The 22,133-nt window shown below is 43.7% G+C and overlaps 1 protein-coding gene across 2 annotated transcripts in view; it reads right to left on the reverse strand.

The window, feature by feature from the left end:
* Positions 1-250: 250 nt before the first annotated feature.
* Positions 251-22,133, reverse strand: part of ARHGAP22 (Rho GTPase activating protein 22) — a gene marked incomplete at both ends in the record, with an annotated part of 130,597 nt that continues 108,714 nt past the window's right edge. For both annotated transcript variants that reach the window (XM_082286622.1, XM_082286621.1), the window contains 6 exons: positions 251-479; positions 4,563-5,466; positions 7,697-7,818; positions 8,794-8,867; positions 13,407-13,539; positions 17,211-17,418. In XM_082286622.1, the coding sequence (XP_082142748.1) occupies positions 251-479; positions 4,563-5,466; positions 7,697-7,818; positions 8,794-8,867; positions 13,407-13,539; positions 17,211-17,418 (1,670 nt within the window). The remainder of the gene's footprint in view (positions 480-4,562; positions 5,467-7,696; positions 7,819-8,793; positions 8,868-13,406; positions 13,540-17,210; positions 17,419-22,133) is intronic.

Raw genomic sequence — 22,133 nt, forward strand, 5'->3', positions numbered from 1 at the left:
TGGAGAAGAGTGTCTGATGTTCTGTGGATACAGAGGAGACCCACTCTTTCTTGGCAATGACACTAAATTTTCAAGCATTATGGTCAGCAGTCTTTCCCAGCTGGCCCAAATACTATAGCACATGTAAAGACAACAGGGAAGTGTCACTGAGAGCACAATCACTATAGAATTACTCATGATGCATGAGTATACCAGAGCAAAATATGCATTTTCACTCATTTTGTCAGGAACAGGATTTTCTATGCTTGTTCTACTTGGGGACTTTAGCACTTGGACTCCCAACAGTTAAACATCCTAATGTTGAAAAAAATTCTTCCATTTCCTTTTGCAGGAGGTAATTTCTCTTCTCAGCATCTTCACGAGCGCGTTCAGAATTCCTCAGCTTTATCTCCAGCATCGTGTACTTCTTTCGTTCTTGATCCAGTTCTTCTTCTAACCTAACCACTTGGTTCCTCAGGTCTGCACTTGCTTCTTCAATTCTTAAAACCAACAGAGAGAAAAAAAAAAGGCTTTTTAAAGTAGCTGGATAAATACAGCTGATAACTAATAAATTTAAGTTGTTCCTCTTAGCATTAACATATTCTAAGAGGAAGTTTTAAAGCAATAATAAGTAATATTAATTGCCATTTCTATATGCCATTTCATTACTGTTGAATTTAAGGGCAGAGATTCCTTGGAATTGGGGCTTTCTTTATTTGTATCATGTGAAAAATGCTCAAATCTTAAGCATTGTTTTCTACTTTCCAGCACCATAGTGGAGAGCTGAGATGTATTAACTCCTCACTTAGGCAGAGTTCAAGTATATAATAATCTTTTAACCTCTGTTTTCATCCTGTATTTCTCTATGTGGATATCCAGTACAGAGAAACATCCTTGGGGATCAGATAGAAATGAGGTCACAATCCTTCCTCACCATCCATTTGCTAGTATTTTCTGTAAAGTTTATCACTGACATTGGGGTGGGGTATAAGATTTTACAAAACTCAACCTTTCATATGAGGAAGAATCAGAAGAACAGTTTTTAAATGTATCCGGGCACAAAGCTCTGAAGCAAAATTCAGAGCTTTTCACTGAAAAAGTTGAAGAACAAGGTTCATGGTTTTGTGATTTGAAGAAACACAGAAGGCACAGCATTTGCTGTCCTCCCTCTTGTGTTTCCCAATCACAAGACTGAGAAGTGGTGTTAATACTGAGGAAGGAGTATTTTCAGTTAGGCATTACTAATCACTGGAATATGAATTTAAAAATTAGGCTTTTTCAGTGAAAAATGCCCCTCCTCTAAATAAAATAAATACAATCTTTAAAAATAATTTCAAACCCCAAACCACCCCCACCTCTTATTGATCAGTCCAACACTCAGCTGTGAAGCTGGGGTGTGGCATCCCAGTGGAACTGTGAAGGGGTTATTTTTAGGCAGGGTAACTGATTATCAAGGCCATGCTACTGACTCCATGACAAACAAAAATGAAAAAAAGGGGGCCTTTGACAGTCCCAGAAGGGTCTGAATTCCATTTTATGACCAAGAGGCAATGCAATGCCTCACCTTAAACTTTTCCTTTCTGTTCTTTACGTACAGCTAAAGATGGCAGTTTGATTATTGTCACAATTTTCACAATGAATCAAAGTCCCAGGTCCACTGATCTGCCCCAAGTCTAGCAAAAATCAGCCCCCACGGATGAAGGCAGACCTGTATCTCCAGCCAGCTGGCTTCTGGAATACAACACTTCTGAAGCTGGGATGCTTCCCTACACACACGTAACAGCTCTGAGCTGCCAATTGCATTTTTCTACCACTATGTTTAGGGGTCAGCTACAGCAGCCTGGGCTGAATGACATGGCCACAGTACTTACAGCATTTCTACATTCCTAACAGTCCTCTCTAAATACTTACACTTTCTTAAGAGTCCCAGATGGTAAACATGAATTACTGAAACTCAACAGAGAATATCTGATAATTATATTAACCTTGAGGGAGAAATGCTCTGGAACACAGTGGTTACAGAAAGGCCATAAAACTTGCCTCCCTCTGACTAAGAGAGAGAAAATGGGCAGTTGATGATGAGAAATAACAGCTTTTCCATCAGCAAGTGTGCCTTACCTCTGCCCCAGGCAGGTACTTACTCTGCTTTCCCTTCACTTATGTATGTGCCAACAAAAAGCTCATATTCTTTCATTAAAACAGGTCCTGCTAGATACACACAGTTCTGCAAACCACACAAGCACATGTACAATTTTGGGGGATTAAATTATCTTCAATAAAATAAAGCTGGTGAGGCAGCCTAAATATTTCCTGCTAAGCAGCCTCCCTTCTTTGCTAGTTCGCTCCTGTCTTTCCATAGCAGCAGACTTCTGTGCAGTCTCAAAAGGTACGTACTTTTGCACACATAAATTGTTGCAGATATAGTAAAAACATGGCAAAATTTTTGAGAGCTGAAAAACTCAGCTTGAAATTCTTAGACGTGACAGCACAGTCCTTCAGGCTGTAATCCTGAACAGCTGGACTCATCCTGTTTAATACAAAAAGGCAGTGATTGCATCGTGCCTGGTTTTATGAAAATCTTTAGCTCATTAGGCATTTCCCTCTCAGCTACATTACCCTGTGAGACCTGGCCAATTCAGAGTCCTCCCCTTGAGCCACAGTGCTCTCTGCCCCATCCAGCTGCAGGGGAAAGGCAGGTGTTGGAGCTGAAGCAGCTCAGCAGCTGGAATGAAGAACAGGTCTTCCTGGATGCTCCTGATATCAGCAGCTTAAGGCCCCATTGGAACAGTTTTACTGGTAAGAGATGGAAAACTATCTCTTCCCCCAGGCAGCGGGCAAGAATTTGCAGCTACACATTTCAATGTTCTGCAGCCTAGTATTTCTGTTTATTACTCTGTATCCCTGCAACAAGGCTTGCCAGGGCAGCTCTGCACAATTAAATGCAAGGCACATACCCTCACCTCCCTCCCATTGTGCATCAGTGAGGCATCTAAAAAACACCCATGTAAGCCATGAACTTCCACCCTCAGTCACAGACCTTTCCCAGTACTCCATGCTAGCAACTGCTGGTGTTCTCATAAGCTCTTACACCTGGAACACAACAAGGTGGGGCTTTTCTTCCACTCTGGGATGTTAGGTGGGAACTGAAACTGCTGCACAGCCTCATTCTCCTTGCAGCTCCACACACCAAGGCAGTACAGTGCAAGAGGCAGAAACGCTGCACGGGCTTGCAAGCCACCACCAGAGGAAATCATAAAATAAAGCAGAAAGATAGCAAGTGGAATTCCTACCTTAACAACTGGCCCATGGGAAGAGATTACAGTTCAGATACACTTTTGAGAAACTACCCTAACAAGAAAAAAGTGCCAAAAAATACAGCCTAAAGCTATGCTATACAATCCCAACAGTCATACATGCTTTTGGTACCATGTTTGGGAGACTGACAGCATTTCCATACCTCAATGTCCAATCTGAGTTTTAATAACTGAAGGAGTATAACAGCAACACCTTAACACAAAAAAACCCCAAACCCCAAGAACTCAACTCTGTAAGAAATGTGACTAGAGCCCTTCTTCAGTGCAGAGTACTGGTGCTGCAAGAGCAGCATGTATTATAACATGGTGTGCAATTTTGCACATGGCTGTATATTAAAATATATATAATTCTTTTAAGCATCAATATTTCATGTGCCTATTTCCCTGAATACTTTCCTGAAAATCATTCTATAAAGCATATACACTCATAAAACCTAATATACTAACTCACACAAATTAATAAATACGACTCCTTCATTAATACTTTCCACTTCCTACATCCCCAGCCCTTACACACAGCTCTCCTGAAAACTGAAAGGAATTTTTCTGAGCTCAGGTGGAAAGTACAGCACCAGCAGCTGTGCAAAGAGACACCAGTTGGCAAATGACACAGTTCATGCTGCTCGCCCAAGCCAGGCTGCCCCATCAGCCAAGGACCACTCTGCATCAAAAACCAAAAGTGAGGTTTCTATAAGTTCAACACAAAAGGGCTCCTGACAATGTTGTAGCTGAGATGCAGTCCCAATACCACCACCTCAAAAAAACCTGTGGAAAATAGTGAAGAGCAGTTTCCTCAAGAATGCTGCTGTTGGGAAAAGCAACAAGAAGCCCTCAGTTTCAGACTGGTTCGGTACAAGTATCAGCACCTGCACAGATCAACAAAGTTCCTTTTTGAGGCCTGACCATCATGGGTCCCAATTTCTCCCTACAAGATGTTTGCTATGTTGTTTCTCTGAGGACATTAAGAGCAGACTTTGGCATTACCTGTGCAGTTCTCATTTACAGTGAAAACACCGAATATGAAGTATTGTATTTCCCTTTGTCAATAGAAATCCCCCTTCTTTGGTGGTTTTTTTTTAATGTTCTCTTAAATCAGAGGAAGGAAAGCTGGATTCAGAGAGTAGCAAGGAAAAAGTAGAACCAAATCTGCTGTTACCCAACCCCAAACTTTAGGGCTAAGAACCTGACACCCTTGGTAGCCCACACCCATGTTCAGACAGGGAGAATGTTGACAGATAACTTCCTTGTGCCCCCTGCAGATGACATTACCTTTTGATACTAGTCTCATACTCAGTCCTCTGTTTGCTCAGTTCTGTCTTTAGCTCCACCACCAAGCTCTGTAAGGCCCTGGAGCATTGGACAGAGTCTCGGGAAGCTGCAGCTGGGTCACTCTGTTCGCTGCTGCTGCTGCTGCAGGCTTCAAACCTGTCCATGCTGTTCTCCAGATCTGCTGTCTTGACCTCACTCTGAGACAGTGAGCCCTGAGTTACCCACTCAGTTTTTAGGGAGCTTAAAGCAGAAGAGTCACTAGCCCGGCAGGCTGGGCAGCTGCTCACTGAGTCCATCACGGAGATCTCACAGGATGATGTAGACCAGGTGGTGCTGGCCATGCTGTGTGTGCTGAGGGACAGGCTGGATGAAGGGACGTTGTCGTAAGTGGAGAGTCTCTGGGAGGAACACGAGTCTTTCACTCGTTCCCCAGAGGCTGTCCGGCGATGGCCTCGGAGGGAGTACAGGCCGTTCATCAACCAGTTCCCGCTGGAGGAGAGGTTGGGGATATCTAAGGATGAGCTGCCCAGCTTTGGACTCACAGACCGCGCTCCCTGCTGGCGGAAGGAGTATTTCCATGGAGGCAGCGTCTGCACTCTTTTACTGGGGCTTGTGGCAGGCTGGGCCGATTTGCCACTGTGCTCTGGAGGAGTGATTTTCACTGTAGGTCCCGGAGTAGCCTCTAGTGCCACCGCATTGCCAGAAGGCAAATCAGCAGGGCTGGCAGCGCTGTTCTGTGACCTGCTGTCCTCCCCGTCCTCCTCTGAGATCCACTCGACAGTGCTGCGCTGGCGCACCGGTCTGATTTCCAGCTGGCTCCCTGGCACCTCCGCCTGAGGAACAGCAAAGATCCGCCCCTGCTCACTTATCAGCACTGTCATCAGGTGCTGAACTAGCGAGGTGCCTGTAGGTGGAAAACAAAGGCAAGCAGTTGAGGAGACATGGAAGACCTCTGCAACTCACCCCACCTGCTTCCATGACTCGGTTGCACCCAGTTCCATGGTCTAAACAGGGCCAGAGCTACTGCTTATTGTAAAAACACAAATGTCAGCTCAGGCCTTCTGCTGCCGCTCTCAGTGTATAGAGAAACTTGCAGGAAGTATGACACCTGCATTATACACACACTGGCAGACAGTGTACAGCAAGTGCAGAAGGTACTCACGATTATTTAAATTCACAGAAATGTGCTGCTGTTGTTTTCCAGGAGTGGAGCAGACCATTATGAAATAATAGAGAACGCCACTTACTAAACCTAATACAAAGTGCTTCCTACAAAAGAGGAAAACCTTTAAAAGGATGAATAAGCAATTCTATTTTGAAGTATTGCCTGAAATAGAGAATAAGGCCAACATACTCAGGGGTTCAAGGCAAGAGCCTGGTTTTATTGATGAGTTTTTGGCCTAATAGCAAGATGTACAGAGCTCACCTACCACTATTTTATGTTTGTGAATGCAGGAAGAGAACTAAATGTCTTGGAGATATGGGCATTCCTAACAATTTAGCTGTCAAACTTCAGGTACTTCTATTTTAAATTCATTATTTAAATTTGAAGGCAGACATAATTAGAGTGCTTTTTGTTAAGATCTCATTATCAGTTTAGTTAGGAGATTGAAATTACCCTGAAGCTGCAAAAAATTTAGTGTTTCCACTTCTCTGTTATTTTTATCTAACCAACATTCTATTCTCAACTGAAACAAAAAATTGCCAATCCTGTTATGAGTATAATGATTAAGTCTCGAAATCCAGCCTCCGTATGCCAATTTTTTTACAGTTCAGATCTGTGGCAATACAGAATTCCAGGTCAGATCACTGTAGTGTTTTCATACAATGATTAGGAGACACCCCAGCACCTGCACGTGTGCACCTGCACACAGTACAGGCACCTCTGCCATCAGATGAGCTGCAGAATGAAATGCCTGAGGTGATCTGAACTCAAACTTGTCCCCTGTGCCAGCTGAGCAGAGAGCACGCTGCTGGCCAAGGCTGTGAGAGCCGTACCAGCACTGGCCCGGTGGCCACTAGGGGAAGTCCCAGCATCGCACACAGGCTGACTTCAGTTGTCCCCATATCCAACACTGAATAACCAGCACTGCTCCCGCACTCCCTTCTCGTCCCCGATTTTCCTACCTTCTGCACCTCTAGGGCAAGGTATCAAATCTACCCTTAATAATATGGCCCACATCGCTGTGACAGGCTTTCAATCCCTGAACTATTATAATATGTTAAGTCATGCTCTGAAGTTTTCCTGTTGCCTTACAGTGAGCTGCCATCACATCTGCACATCACCTGTGAAAGAGCTAAAGGCACTGCTGCTGCTAAGGCATGACAATACTGGCCTTCTGTGAAGGATTTGCATCACACAAAATACCATGTCAGCTGTCCCCTACAGCTAGGAAGCAAAACCAGAGCCAAGTTCAAGCATCCTGGGCACAGCATCTCCATCTGTGCCTAATTAATTCATCAATTCTTTTTGCAGGCTTGCCAAAATCCCACAAAACTTTATGCAAAGACCTTGCTAAAACTTGCACCACAGTAGTTATGTTTCAGTGTGACCTGGGAGAGGAGCTGTATCCCAGCCCTCGTGTCAGCCTGCTTAATTCATATGGAGGTAGACAATTTTATAGCTTCAGACTTTTTACATCCTAAATTAACAGTGATTTCCAACTCATTTTTCGAATTCTGTGAAGTTTTGATCCATACAGTCTGCTTAGAAGACAGCATTTCTAGTTATAGCCACAGTGGCACAGCCAAAACTACAGTGCTCTCCTCATGGCCCAGATGTTCTCTGCAGGGAGCTGTATAACCACTGAAATGCACCAATACAAAATTATTGCAGTTTGGTACTTAAGCACAGGCCTTCTGGAAAACAGCTGAGCTTTCATTTCAGCAGTAGGTTCAAAAAGAGTTTCAGGGGCACAGAGGCATCTCCACATGGTAGAGAGGAGAGGCACTCCCAGTCCAGTGGTGAATGGGATAAGATGCCAACTGGAATACCCCTCACAGGCCCTGATGAAAGGGGTGGCTTGACTTGTTCTGACTGTGCAGGCAACTGATACAGCTACCAAGGAATGTATGGCTTTCACTTCCAGTGCCAAAACACAGCTGCTGTGCCATCCCACCAGAGCAGCACCTACCTTCCATCATGGTCACCGGATCCTCCATTTTGGGCCGCAGTATGTTTGGTCCAAATACTGTAGCCAGGTTCTGGACACTCATCTTGTTAATGCTGGAGTGAGCCTGAACTTCATCAAGGAACCTTGAAAAGTCCCCACAGAAAAATCAAAGGAGGAGGGAATTCATGAGTAAGTCACTTCTCAGAACATAAACATTCAGTTTTGTCCTGTTTTCATACAACCCTGACACCTGTAATGATTCTAGGAACTACTGTAGCTTAGAGACTCAATATAACCCCAGATCCCTCCGAGTGTATGAACCAGAGAAGACAGGATGTTTTCTGCCAGAAGTACCCACCTAGGAGGGACCCAGCCTTCTACTGGGTCTGAAAGGACAGATTATTGCATTTTTACAGGAATTCTCCAATTACATGGATTGACTTTGGCTAATTTTCACTTGCAGATGTAAGAGAAGTAATAAGTCATTTTACTCATCTCCTTGTCCAAGAACTAGCAGCCTGTGAAAAGAGCTTTGTGGCTTGGCTTGAATCTAACAAAATACAGATCACAGAATCATAGACTGGTTTGAGTTGGAAGCAGCCTTTAAAAATCATCTCCTTCCACCCCTCAGATAAAGAGGCAGCCCAAAAACTGGGAAAATCAGCAAAGATTAAAGGAGACAAAGCTGTGGAGTCCCTGGTAATCCAAGAGAAAACCACTACTAATCCCACTTCCAAACCAGAGCAAATGCCAGACTGGCTATTCTGAATGCATCTGCTACTCAGCTTGTGTCATAAATCTTCCAAGTGTTCAGTGTCTGGAATGAGTGTCTATCTTTAGTGGTCTGTAGGTGCTTCTCAAATAAACAATATACTGCGTTAGTATCACTCGTGCCTGCTGCCAAGGCTGCAGGTGGCAGCAATTTGCTCGGCTGATCCTCTTGGATAAACCAAGAGCTTCCTTCAGGCAGGCTGCATTCACTTCCACGTGTTTTAAAGGAGCTGTAACTTACACTTAAGTGGTTTTTGAATATTCATACTTTCAGAGTTTATTATTTGCATATAAGACAACCTCAAAAAACTTAGAGACTTTTCCAAGTGTTAATTAATTTCACTTACTTGCATATGTATTTGAGGAGGTTGTAGTTGGCTTGGGGCAAATTCTTCACCTGTTTAACCAGTTCCTGGGTACCCTGAGGGACAGGAAAAACAAGAAGCAGAGCTATTAATGTAAATGCTGCAAAGCAGACGTGAGTTTCCTTCAGGACTACAAAGTCCTCTTTCCACAGCCAAATGCTGAACAATAGATGGTAACACAAAGAGGCTTTGCTTCAGAAGAGGTGTCATCCAGTGTGTTGTGCCTTACCAAAAACCCAATGTCCAGAATTCAGTTCAGTTCTCAGTGGAAATCCTCCTGTAAACTTTAATGGTTGATACAGAAGCTTTCAGTTAGTGAGGCCTGCCAGCCTTCAAAGCCTGCCCACTGGCACTGGTATCAGTGTACCAGCAGATGTGCCTTTGCTTACTTGAGACTTGGAGGCATTGAGTACAGTATAAATACATTGCAGTAATGCTCAATTGAGCAGAGGGAAGATTTTCTTTAAAAAGCTACAAGTCCAAATCAACTGCCTCCTTTTTAATGACGTACTTCATTTGCAGTCATTCTCACCTGGGACATACTTCTTCATGAAATTTCTGTCTTTACATTAAATGTAAGATGAGACATCAGCTGAAGGAATGACTTAAACCCCCGAAGCTACTTAAATCATCTAATGAAAACCTCTGACTCAGGAGGCTATTGTCCTGCCACAGTCCCAAGTATCATTTGCTTGTTCCTGTCAATGCTGCTGTTGCCCTGGAGATTTGGTTATTTTTGGAGACAACTCAACCTTTTGTGGAAAAACAGATACTGAAGCACATTTAAGGAAAGACTGATAGCTGCTCACTACTGATGGAGAAATTCCAGAAGCAACTGGTTCCAAAAAAGTGCAGTTGAACACTCATTTCAAACTCTCCTTGAATTTTTAAGGACTGTTAGGAAGGGAATTCTGTTGGCCAGACTCTTGCCATGTATTCCTGATTTCTCCGGTCCAGACAAGTCAGAAAGATCCGGAGAGCAGTGCCTATTCCTGCCTTCCTCCTTATTACCTTAAATATATAGCTACTTTTTTATTCTGTACATCCCAGCACAAAAAAAAAAAAAAAAAAAAAAAAAGTTCTCTAATAAAAACCTGAAACTTAAACCAAAATTCTTAAAAGCAGTAACCCCTTTATAATTCCTTAGCTTAAACACTATGCTGGTTTAATGGTGACAGCAATGGAGACACCAATAAAAGGCCAGTCTCTTCTGAAAATCTCAATCCTCTTCTTTAAACTTTTAAAAATTTTTCAATCAAGGATGGCTGCTACTGATGTGAAGGTTAAGGTCAGTTGTTCAGGTCAACCAGCTTTCAAGTGACAAGTTTGAACCAGAAATAGGTGAGCTAACAGACCTAATTCCCTCTTGAATTTTTCTCTGTAACCCAATTTATTTCAAACAGGGAAATCAGGATGGTATTTGGGACTGTATTTCAAGTGCTCTGAATTAAAATGCTGTTGACTCCACTGGATGTAAGAGGAAGCTTTGGAGCAGAAACTCAGGCAGCTGTGAACAGCAGGAAACATGATGTAAAGGTAAAAAAAAAAAAGGTTCTAAAAATTTATAATCCATGCTTTGTCACAAGGAATCTCAGGCACAGTATTACACAGAATATCTTTATGTTCATCGAAGTACAAACACCTGACAGGTAAAAAAAAAGCGCTCTCTCCTACTGCAGCATTTATCAGCTCTGCCATAGATTCATCCTCACCAAGGCCTGACCAATGGAAGGCAGAGGCTTAGCCTAGGAATACCAGAGTGACAGCATAGAGGAAAACATGAGCTTGAAACCTCTGTAGTAACAAACAGCACTGAGCAGTGCCAGTGGCTGCAGCCCAGAAAGCCGTAGAAGCACTGTACTGTTATTTATTGTGGGATTTTGCAGAAATAACTCTTACCTCCTTGAAAACGTTGCTTTCCAATGAATGATCCCAAACCCAAGGACTTTGCAATGTGTGTAACAGATCAGCACCAATTCAGAGCTTCTAGTTTGGCTGGAAAACTAGCAACACTTTAGATGTTCATAAAAAATTCATATGCCTCTTTAAAAACACCTGAAGCCTTCTGTTCAATCTACTGAACTGCTCTGTGCATCTCTGGAGTACAGGTAGCAGTGAAGGCTAAAATACTACCATGTCAAGGCAGCTCAGACTCAAATGAGTTTTTAGACATTTGAAGATCTCTCTTGGTCTAAAGTTATTTTTAATTTTCAACCCTCCTCCCCATCAGTTGGGATCAGAATCAAATATTTTTTAATGCTGCAGTCCTGCTGAAATACCTGGAGACCTCAGCACCACCCAAGGTCTCTGTTATGTCCCTGTTTGCATTCAAACACCAGAGATGAGCTGGGTGCAGAATGAAGATGAAAAGCAGTTAGTATAAAAACTTAGGGCAGTACTGGAGCTAGGCCAGGTTAGCAAACCCCACAATAATTCCTATCCATGGTCACAGTGTAGCAGCATGAGGTACCAACAATTTTATCCAAAACGCTATTTTGCCTTAAGCAATTCTGGTTTTTTGGGTGTGGGGTGAGGGTGGCTGTACAAAACTAAAGAAAATGATATTAGCAGTCCAAAAGTCTCATTAAAAACTTTCAAGTGAAAAATGAAAAGAAAATAGTACTTCAAATTAAACCAGTACAATTACATTTTGTTTCAAAATACTTTTACAAAACAAAATGTTTGATTTTTAAATTCCCTGCTTACCATTACGTGTTAAAAATCATGGTTTCAATGAAACCACGTTTCTGAGCAGGGGGATTTTCCATGTGGGAGGCGAGTCAGGCCCCACAGGCTAGGTATGACTTTGTGCTGCATTCTGCTCCACGTGCTCCTGTGCACGTACAGCCTCTCCGCCCCTGGTGTGTGCACTCCACCTTCCTTTCTGAAAAGGTAAACAGCCCACGTTGAGGTTCCAGATTTCCCTGACAAAACCAAAATTGCTTATGTTTATAACAGCACCTTAATAAAACAACTCCGTGCTATGAGCAGTGCTGTATTTTGTAAGTGTTCATTTTGGCTACCTAGTGCTCCCCATTGCCTTTCTAATCTAAAGAGAATTCTGCTCTACCAGTCATTTGAGTCTGACCTTGCTCACACAGATGTTGCTTCCTAAACTGCTGCAGCCCGTGCAGACAAAATCAGGCAAACAAGGTAGTTAATAAGCTGAGCAGTGATGTACAATTATGTTTGCCCAATTTGGCAGTGTCTCTACTCTTGTGCAATGGTGCTTAATGGATCCAAAACTTCCCAGTCTGCACATCTTATGACCAAAATCAAACCAGCTCCACTGCCTTAGAAATGCTGCTGTTTCTTGTGAAATAACCGCTGTGGGGTCTGTAACACGGCACCCTGCAGAGATGCCTGAGTTCACTGAGGTTGAGGCAGAAAATGAGCAAGTTTTGGAGGTAGTAGACACCTACTAAAATATAACAGAAGTGCATTGGCACCCTGATGTGGCTGTGTCCAGAATGCAAGGGCATATCCATGTGTGGTAACATGCTGTGTCATGCACAGAAATCTGCTTTCTCGCAGTTGACTGAGGGTTACATCATTTGAGTGTAGAGAGTAGTAAACTTGCCTTTTAACTATAAAGAACTTATATTGCCACATCTGCTACATTTGATGCATGCAAACAAGCATCTTCCTGTGGGCATCATCAAGGACAATCTCCACAGAGCCTTCTGCCACTTGAACTGAAAGTGAACCCCAGACTCACAGTGAGGAAAAGTTTTTACAAATCCCACCAGAGACAAAGACGAGACCACACACAGAAAAGGGACAGAACTGTGAACCACAACTTACAAGCCCTCAGGCCTTTGCTTCTTTAGCAAAGAAAAGACACAAGAGACAGCCCTTGCAGTGTCTTTGAAGTTCTATTCTAGAAGGGGCACCCGCATCAGGCCAGACCTAACACACCTTTGCACTCTGCAAAGGGCTAAGGGAGCGCCACAAGAAGAACCATATGGATGAAACAGATCAGTCAATCATCTTGTAAATAATCCTGTTCCATGACTGCCACAGACTTGGTAGTTTTTGTCAGCCCTTTCCCTTGCCTGGAAACCAAAGAGAAGAACATCGTAAGAAGGTTCTGGCAAAGTATTCATAGCATTATTTCCCCCCCATTCTGGATAATATCGTAGCCTGTCTTCTTGTACTGCCTCTCCTCTAAGAAATACAAAGACCATTGCACTGACCAATGTCTCATCCACCAAAATCTTTGGGAAGGAGAATATACTGTTCTGATACATAAAACAAAAAACACAGCAAAGGGGAGTGACTCCATACAGCTTGTTAGTGAGTGAACAGCAAGGCTGGGAAAGGAACCCAGATTTCCTCCTACCTTGCATCTCTTGCCAATTATGCTACACAACAGCTTTGCTTAGAAGAAAGAAGCACCAGGCTACAAGACTGACTTTTTTTAAGCAGCAGCCTGTGATAACAGCACCCAATTCACAGCTTCAGGAAAATTCAGGGAAAGGTTCCCGGGGACTTCATTGATTTAAATCAAGTTTGAAGAGTGATGAGGATAAAACCTGTACTACATTGAGTCTTGGGAACATCCTCTGAGGAGGCAGATTAGAAGGATCACTGACCTCTCCCTCATCTTTTGAGAGTAGCTGTCCACAAGAAAGAAAGTCTTCGTATTTGGCAAAGGGGATGACAGGCTCTGGCAGCTCTCGAAGGTAAAGCTTCAGGAGGGACGCCACAGTGTGAACATCTGTGTTGCTGCAACAGAGAAGAGGGAAGGAAATTTAGAAACTCACACTACCTCAGAGCTTGATGCCTTTCATTGGGGGTGCATCAAGGTCCCTCCTAGGGGCAGGGACAAAGCAGGCACATGGAAGGAAGCTCTTCTGCCAGTCATTTGTACTAGGCAGGAGCGTCTGCCTGGGAACAAGAGAAATCTCCATTTTGTCAAGATAGAAACGCACCTCAGGCAACACAGGCAGTGGAAGGGATATGCCCATGATACTGCCTAAGGTAGGGTAACAGTGTGGTTCCTCTGCCAGTGGGGACCAGGAATGTGAGGAATAGTCCACGCAAGTGCACAGTGATCACACAGCATTGACAAGTGAGCTCTGTATCTTGATTCTGTGAAACATAACCTCTGAGCCTCTCATTGATCCTTCCTGATACTCTCCCCAGCCAGCACACACATACAGCTGATGGGCCAGCTCCCAAACGTCCTGGTCAATCATTCAGAAAAAATGGAGGAAGCTGTACTCCGTCCAAGTCCTGTATTGCCCTTTGGTACGGCTGCCTGGCTTGTGGTATCTGGAATTTCCTAGCCCATCTGTTATGCTACTATATCAGCTTTTACTTTCTCTCCCAATCCAGGAACTTCTTTTTCCTCTTCTTTCTCCTTTGCTTTAAAGTTGGGGTTGAAGTGTCAGATCTCAGGATGAAGATGCACCTGCTCTTCCATTTCCAGCTATCCAAGTTTCTGGTGTATGGTGATACCTCTCCTTCATTCCAGGTTTCCTGTTGTACAGGATTGTTATTTGTTGCAGATGACCTCCTCAAAGGTTTTGACTGTTAGAAGTCTAAACAGATTCTGTCACCAGCTCCTCCCTACCCACCATTGCCCTGACAGTCTTTAAAGAATTCTGAGAAAAACATATCAGCGAACATTGGGCAAGAGAGCTGCAAAACATCTCTTCCCTCCAAAACCTGAATCCTTCTACTTAGTATGTTTCTTTTTTAGAACACAGGGCTAAAACAAAACTGGAAAAATGACACCAGGAAACTGTCAGCAGATACCACTTACTACTAATCCTGCTAATGCTATTGCTATTAAATAACTCCAGCATAGTTGACAATACCATAGCTTCACACAGTGGTTTTCTTCAGTTGATTATAATATTTCACAAATGAGATCGGTACCCTTATTCTTTTTTTGCCTTTAGTATAGAGTTTCAGGTGTGGATGGTGGATCTGACTATCACTGAGAAGCAGAGCCCAGAACAGACCTTCAGGGCCGCTGGCTGCAGTAACTGTTTCGTTTACGATGCCATGTGAAATCCAGCCAGACTTTCTGTGGCATGAAAGTGCAACAGGAGCAGGCTGCTATAGGCGCTTCCAAAACAGCAACACCTGGCCTTTCATAAGAACGTTGGAAAAGAAAGCTTTTAAAAATAAATATTTTAATTATCAGTCATCACAAATGTCTGATCCACCATGGGGCAAGCAGGCAGTAAGCACCTGGATATCACTGTAGTTACAAAAGACATCTAAAAGCACTGATTGCAGCTGAGTAATAAGGAAGGCTATTCCTTTCACTGCACCTGATTTGGAAAGAAGCATTTGGATTTCACACTTCTGCTCCTAGGAATCCCAGGCCATACATTGATAAATTATAGTTACACAAAGAAAGAATTATGGTTGCTAGGAGGAGAAGCATTTCACTTAGCCAGAGTGGAACTGCCTCCCCGCCTTGCTGCTGCCTGTGACTGCAAATACACACGATAGACTGCATGTGTACATGTGGACATAGTGGGAATAGCAAAAGGCAGGAACTGGGAGACCCTTAACTTTCCAGTACTCAGGTACTCCGGGCTTGCTTCCTTTAATTCTGTACTGAACCTTCAGTTACCACATAACACACTGACTACCCAAAAGGCAGGCATTCCTGCCTGGAGGTCCTTAGTGCCTCTGTTAAATGGGAGACAGCACTGATCCATTTAGCCAGTGCAAATGCCTATGGAAATAAAGGTGCTTTCGGCACCTGAGGTGGTAAGGCACTGGAACAGGCTGCCCAGAGAAGCTGTGGATGACCCATCCCTGGAAGTGTTCAAAGCCAGGCTGAATGGGCTCTGAGCAACCGGGTCTAGTGGAAGGTATCCCTGCCCATGCCAGGGGGTTGGAAGGATATGAACTTTAGGATCCCTTCCAATCCAAACCATTGTACAATTCTATTTTGCTTTAAAAATGCTGGGTGGAGGCTTGGTTTATCTACATAACAATGAAGTTAGTATAGATAAGGCTAAAGTAAAACATGAAACTGAAACTTGCACTCCTAATTAATTCCTTCTGTAGATACTCCTGTTCCAGAGTATAAGCACTAAATTAAGATAATTTTAATTCTGAACTAGAACACCCAGAAATTAATTTAAAAATGCAAAGGTTTTGTTAAAGAAAAGATTAAGTGAGACAATTTGATGATTTCAAACTTATTTTTTCATGAAAATATTTCTAAATGTTTGACACTTCCATTTAGGGAGCAAATACTGTTTGTGGTTAAGAATCAAAGAAAGGAGAATGGGTGGTCTGGGAAGCTGAGGGAAGGGAAGAATTAGAAGAATGTTCCAAATAAACTCTGAAGATATACTTCCCAAGATGAGACCAAACACTGTTTCTGCCCACGCAGGAGACAGTGCTTGCTCTTCCTGCAGTGGTAGGCAGGGAAGGTATTGGCAGTGTCGAGACTGGCTGCAGGTCCAGGGGAAGCAATCCCCTAAGGTTAATGTGTTGATAATACACCAGATGCCACCGGCACCAACTGGAAAAACAAGGCTAGTGAGTTCCAGCAAGAAATGGTGCCAGGTCTCCAAGACAAGATCCCAGATCCGATCTCGCTTATGGACCTGTCACAGAGATCAGACCAGATCTACACAATGCCCTTGGATCCAAATATCCCTGAAGTTCAAGGTCTCTGTTAGGGTCAAGCCCTATTTCACAAAGGGCTATTAAGCTTTGCACAACGCTGACCTTCACTCCAGGCAGGATGTACATAAGACAGAGTAGAAGAAATGTTAGTTACAGGATAAGGACAGTATTTGGCTGGAAGGACCCTGACAGCATCCACCTTTGTGGTGACTTGCTGGGGGCTAATGTAGAGACAGCACAGCTGAGAGCTGCCACTTCCCTTGCTGCCTGAGACAGGGCTGACACTTCCCATGGGAACCGTTACTAAGCTGAGCATCTACAAAACAGCCTCTGGCATAACAACCAGGGAAAACATGTGAGATAGTGGTGACTATTCTGAAACCTGGTGACAGAGGAAGAGTCAAGATATTGCCTCAGGCAGATCTGCTGGGAGAATGCAACATTTGAAAGCAGTACCTCACCTAGTTCACCTCTGTATACCCATTTCTTTGATGGGATCCCACCAACTGCTCGGTTTGCTGTACCCCAATCTAGCAATGCTTTTCATTCAACATGTGCTTAAGCTGGAACACTGGAGGAGCCCCGTATAGACCAATGAGCTCTGCTCCACCACTGAGCTGTATAAAGGCCTCCACACCCAACACCATGTGGGAGAAAGCTCCATCAGTGCTTTCAACTGAGAATGATGGTGTGGAAAGAACATGTAAGCTAGCATTGCCACTGCATGGATACTCCTGGCAGATTATACATGTCACAGATACACTAGCCTGAATTTGGTGATGTCAACTCACCTGTCAAAAAGGGGTTTCTCTCCACAATCAAAAGAATCCTGCAGATCTTTGACAAGGTTGGCTTGTCCAGGCATCCGAAAGAGCCCCTCCTCTGTAAGACCTCGCTCCCGAATAAAATCCACACACTGTTCCACCAGCAGAGGGGCCAAGCGCTGGCCATACTTCCGCTCATACTGTACGGTGTCCTCCAAGCGCTGTCCAAAGATCCCTGACAGCAGAGAGCAAGAGAGACATCTGGGTGTCAGCTTAAACTCTTCCTGAGCTGTTGCTCAGGGCACACAAGGAGGAGAGCTTTCACATGGAGGGGGCAGCCAGTGTGAAGGCCCAGTTTCTAACAGACTCTGAAGAATAAAGCTATTTTAAAAAACAAGAATTACATGATGAATAATTTTTTTTCTGCTTAACAGTGCTTCAAATTATCCTCTACCCTAAGCTGGTTTATATCTCATACACAAGGAAGGTGGGTTTAAGGTTATGTTTATGGTTATCCACGGCTGTGCTGAATTTGGATTAAGTAATTATGCTTTCATTGCATCTTCCATCCCAAGAAGACCAAAACAAAGGCTACATTGACTTTATGGGACACATGTCCTTCCTGCATGCACCCACTGCTTAGGCTGTCGCACAGCTGCCCTCCACTAGTTTGCAGCTGGCCAGCCCAACAGGCAGCAATCCCACTAGGAGGGGACTGCTAACACAGCAGAGTACAGCTGTTAACATTAAAACTGGATATTGTGAGAATCTTCCTCCATCCTGGGAGACCCTTTCTATTTCTTTTCCTTTAATTAAACTTGCTGAATGAAAATTAAAAAAAACCCCAAAACCAAAACAGTAAAATGTATGCAAAATCCATTGCCCTTCCTACTAAAAAGCACGTGCTGTACTTCTTGCATCTTGAAAATACCAGAAGCACCATATTCTCTAAAACCAGACTGGCCTAGGTTAATTCTTTAGTCAGATCTAATGTAGACATATATCATTAAGTATGAAGCCCTGTCTTCTTCTCTGGGGAATATGGAGCTCCTGGCCAATACCAGCTGCTGAATGCCACTACTGGCATCAGATATTTCGACAATGCAGAAAGGGCTCAGGCTGTAAGGGCAGAGGTCTTAGTTCAATCCCTACCACTAGGAGACTGCTCCATCTAAAAGGACTGCCGCTCAGTTGAGTTCTGAAACTCTAATTCTAGCACCCTGTGATGTTTGGTGGAGTAAGGGAGGATAATATCCAAGTTAATCATGTTTTGGCAATAAAAATTAAGTAAGTGAGGGAATCCCAGAATCTACTCCCAGAATTTCAGAATCTACTCTCAGAATTCCAGATGACACCAGACCAGAGGAGATAGGAAATTCTATTCAGGGATTTCTCAAAGCTACAGAAAGTTTTCTACAGATATCAAGGATCTTTAGATCATTAATTCAGCACTCAGTCAAACCTGCAGGTCTAAGGAAAAAAAGCAGCGTGCAATATTGGAGTCACACTGCCAGAAGCAGTGTTTAATACTTGCACGTATGTGCTCATATCAGGCCAGGGAATTTGGTCATTTCTGAAGGCTTTACTTACCTTCCCCTGCTAGTGTCTTTTTTTTAGCGCTACATTCATGAGAGGCTGATAACTTTGGGTAGGATGTTCCCTAACCACCGACCACCGTTCTTCATAGGAGACACCATATCAAACCATACCTGCTTTCTATATTCAGTCCAAACCTGCTGAATCCTCAGTGAAACAAACCTCTCATTATCAGTTTCAACTCATTGAATGAACAAGAAGGATCCTGAAATCCAGTTTCCTTTCCCTGCCTGTTTGTTATACATCAGAAGACAGAAACTCTCCTTACACCACAGCCTACACAACTGCATTACAGTATCAAAGCCGGAGGGCCATGGAAAGTCTCAAAGGAAATTCCCTCATCCTGGCAGGAGGGCATGCCCTGGAGCATGGGAGTGACTTATCTTTATCACTGTATGTATTGGATTTATTGCAGAGTAAAGGTTTTACTAATTCTCATTTCTAATCTCTTTAGTTTTCACTGAGTTAGGTGTCTCTGAAATCAGCTTCTAGGATAGGGAATCTCTGCTTTTGCACGGATTGCTTTGTAATCTCATCACGTAATCCTTGCTGTCATGATGGGGCATATTTATTTCCTTAAAATGATACATGTTCACTTTTCTAGATGCAAGACATATAAGTTCAGGAAGGTCAGGATGTGGGACATGTCAGGGCAATAGCAGCCCTCTTTTCTCAAATCCCTACTTGCTGAATGTGTTTCCTAATGGGTCTGTCTAGAGAAAACTCTGGGAAAGAGGTAAATGCTCTGTATTCCCCAGGCATAAAGCACATATACAATGTTATTCTGTAAGCTCATGTTCTGATGTTCTACACTTAACTCAGATCAAGGACAAAGGCAGTGTCAGACACACACATAAGCAAGCACACAGAACAACCACACGTGTAATCTCCACTGAAGCTCTGCCTACTTTTCCGCAGCCTTGACTGGTCTGTGCTCAGCAATATCTCTAATACATTTCAGGCAACATTGGTCCTTGCCTGCACAGTCAGCTTGGATCACAACAGCAGTCGCTTTCTATAGGTGCAATCTACCTGTGGGTGACTTCTGGTGACAAGTGGACTACAGTCAAATAGAGAACCACCAACACAGAGATTAAGGAATGTGATGCTAAGATAACAGAGATAGAAGGGTGATCTGCTTTGAGAGTCAGCTGGAGCAGCAGATAGACCGTTCACAAACACAGTATCACCATTACTGTAGGTGGCTCCTGCACAGCCAGATGCGGGAGATCCTATCTTTCCTCCTTCTCACACACTGAGGTCAGTAACATCTTTTTCTCCTGGATGAAAACAACAGTCTTTGGAGGAAATAAAGGCACTGAAACATTCTTATACTGCAATACTCTTCACCTCCCTCCAGACCATTTCAAATAAGAAACAAGAAAAACCAGGCATGAAAGCAAACATGACTGAGGATGAAGCTGATCTACCTATCACATGATGAGTGAAAGGAGCTGGCACAAGTGTGGGTTTCCTCTTGTGTGACAGTGTCTGCTGAAGGGCTGTGCTAGTGACATCACACAGTCTGCACAGGTCATTTTTTGATGGGGAAGAAGACTCTGAAGCCATTTCCAGGGTGAAAGGCTTCCCCCAGCCCAGCTCAGCTGCCTCCCATCCTGGTTTGGCAGCCCCACTCCAGCCAAACTCTAGTTGCAGACCTATGCCTTTCTCTCTCCCTTGAACTCGAACCCTTATTTTCCAGGTAAGCATTAGAAGGGATCGCCAAACATTGCTCAGACAAAATAGTTCACCCAAGCTAAGCCTGTTGCTAACTGCAACTTTCCCTTTATTACATTTTTCAGTTACACTGCAGCTCTATGCCTTTTCTTTCTCTCTATCCTACTTTTTTTTTGCTGAGCCACAGAGAAGGGCCACCACAGATGCTGCTCAGAAGAAAGACTGCATGCAGGCCAAGTCTTCTGGCAGCAAGAGCGTTATGGCTGGTGTTAAGAGAGAAAAAGCACAGAGTTGCAATTAGTGGGACTGGAAAGTTGGCCTTGAAATTATTCATCTGTGCAGGGGCTGCAGAACTTGTCCATGGCTTAAAAAAGAAAAGTAGTGTTAAGGTTCATAAAAAGAGCAAACGAAGAGCTGTCTATGGAGTGGGGCTGGAAAGGGTCTGCAAGTGTGAGATGCTGACAGTTCCAGGCTTGCAGAAATCTTTCATCTGGGCATCTGCTGGGGGGCCTTGATGAAGTTCAGGAGAATTATCACTTGGGCCCTCTCAGTCACACTGGCAACAGACTTAGTAGATGTGCCTACTTCAGTCTCCCAGGGCTACACAAGGCAAACTGAGGAACTGGTGTCCTGCTGGCTCTGTATCGTTCATCTCATTTCTGTCAGGTCTTAGAGCTTGTAAAAGTGATGTAGTCAAATGTCCCTGAAACTACCCGTATATGACAACATCTCTGGTTTGGACAGGGACTGCCCTGCCTTGCAAGGAGAAGCAATGTGGAGCCAGTCACACACAGCCTCATCCGCTGGCTCCTCAAGGCATAGGGCCTGTTTTTAATCACTGGGCCCTGCAGCTCAGACTGAACTTGGCAGCGCTTCACTCCATTTGATGATCCCGCTGGAAGACATTAAAGTCTTTTTTCTTCATTCTAAAGAAGGGGAGCCAGTGCCATCCAGTCACACTCCAGACAGAGTTAAGCTGGAAATAAAGTCAAAAGCTTACTAGCAACCCATGGGTTAACTTTCCTTGTCATACCCTCGTCTATAGCTAGGCGCTTTTGTTTGGTTTCAAAGCAGAAAAAAAACTCCAGCATGCCTGGAACCACATCCTTAATCTCAGAAAGATTCAAGAGATACTAAAAAAATGGGCTAGCAGAGCTACAGAATTTCCTTCCTCTACTCCAACAAGCTGCCTCTGTTCTTTACAGATTTAGGTGACTCTTTGTGGAAAAAGCAAGCCAGGAATGATGTACTGACTAAGACACAGACAGGCTCTCTGTCCTGGCCTGAATAGCTCACCCACCAGCTCCAGGCATACAAAGCCTATACATTCAGCTATGCTGTCCAGACACGCAGTGGGCAGGAAAATATATGCTCTCTGCTACGTTTTTCCTCATAAGAGGCTCTGATTTCAACCAAAATAAACTAAAGACAGAGATAAAGTCAGTTTTTGAGTAGATTTTCTTCATGGGGAGGACTACAGATTCCGCATCTGCTTAAGTGTGAAAAGTCCAGGTACACCTACGTCAGCTGTATGTACAGCTTATTACACACACGTTAGAAGATGTGTGGGAAGATAATCAGGCTTACACCTGGATGCTGCTATACAACAGCACATACACCCGCGCACGCATGTGGTGCCTCAGAGACAGGCAGTTTATGGATATAAAGATTGTGTAC

Source organism: Coloeus monedula (assembly GCF_965178545.1).
Source record: "Coloeus monedula genome assembly, chromosome: 8".
In the NCBI taxonomy this organism is placed as follows: domain Eukaryota; kingdom Metazoa; phylum Chordata; class Aves; order Passeriformes; family Corvidae; genus Coloeus; species Coloeus monedula.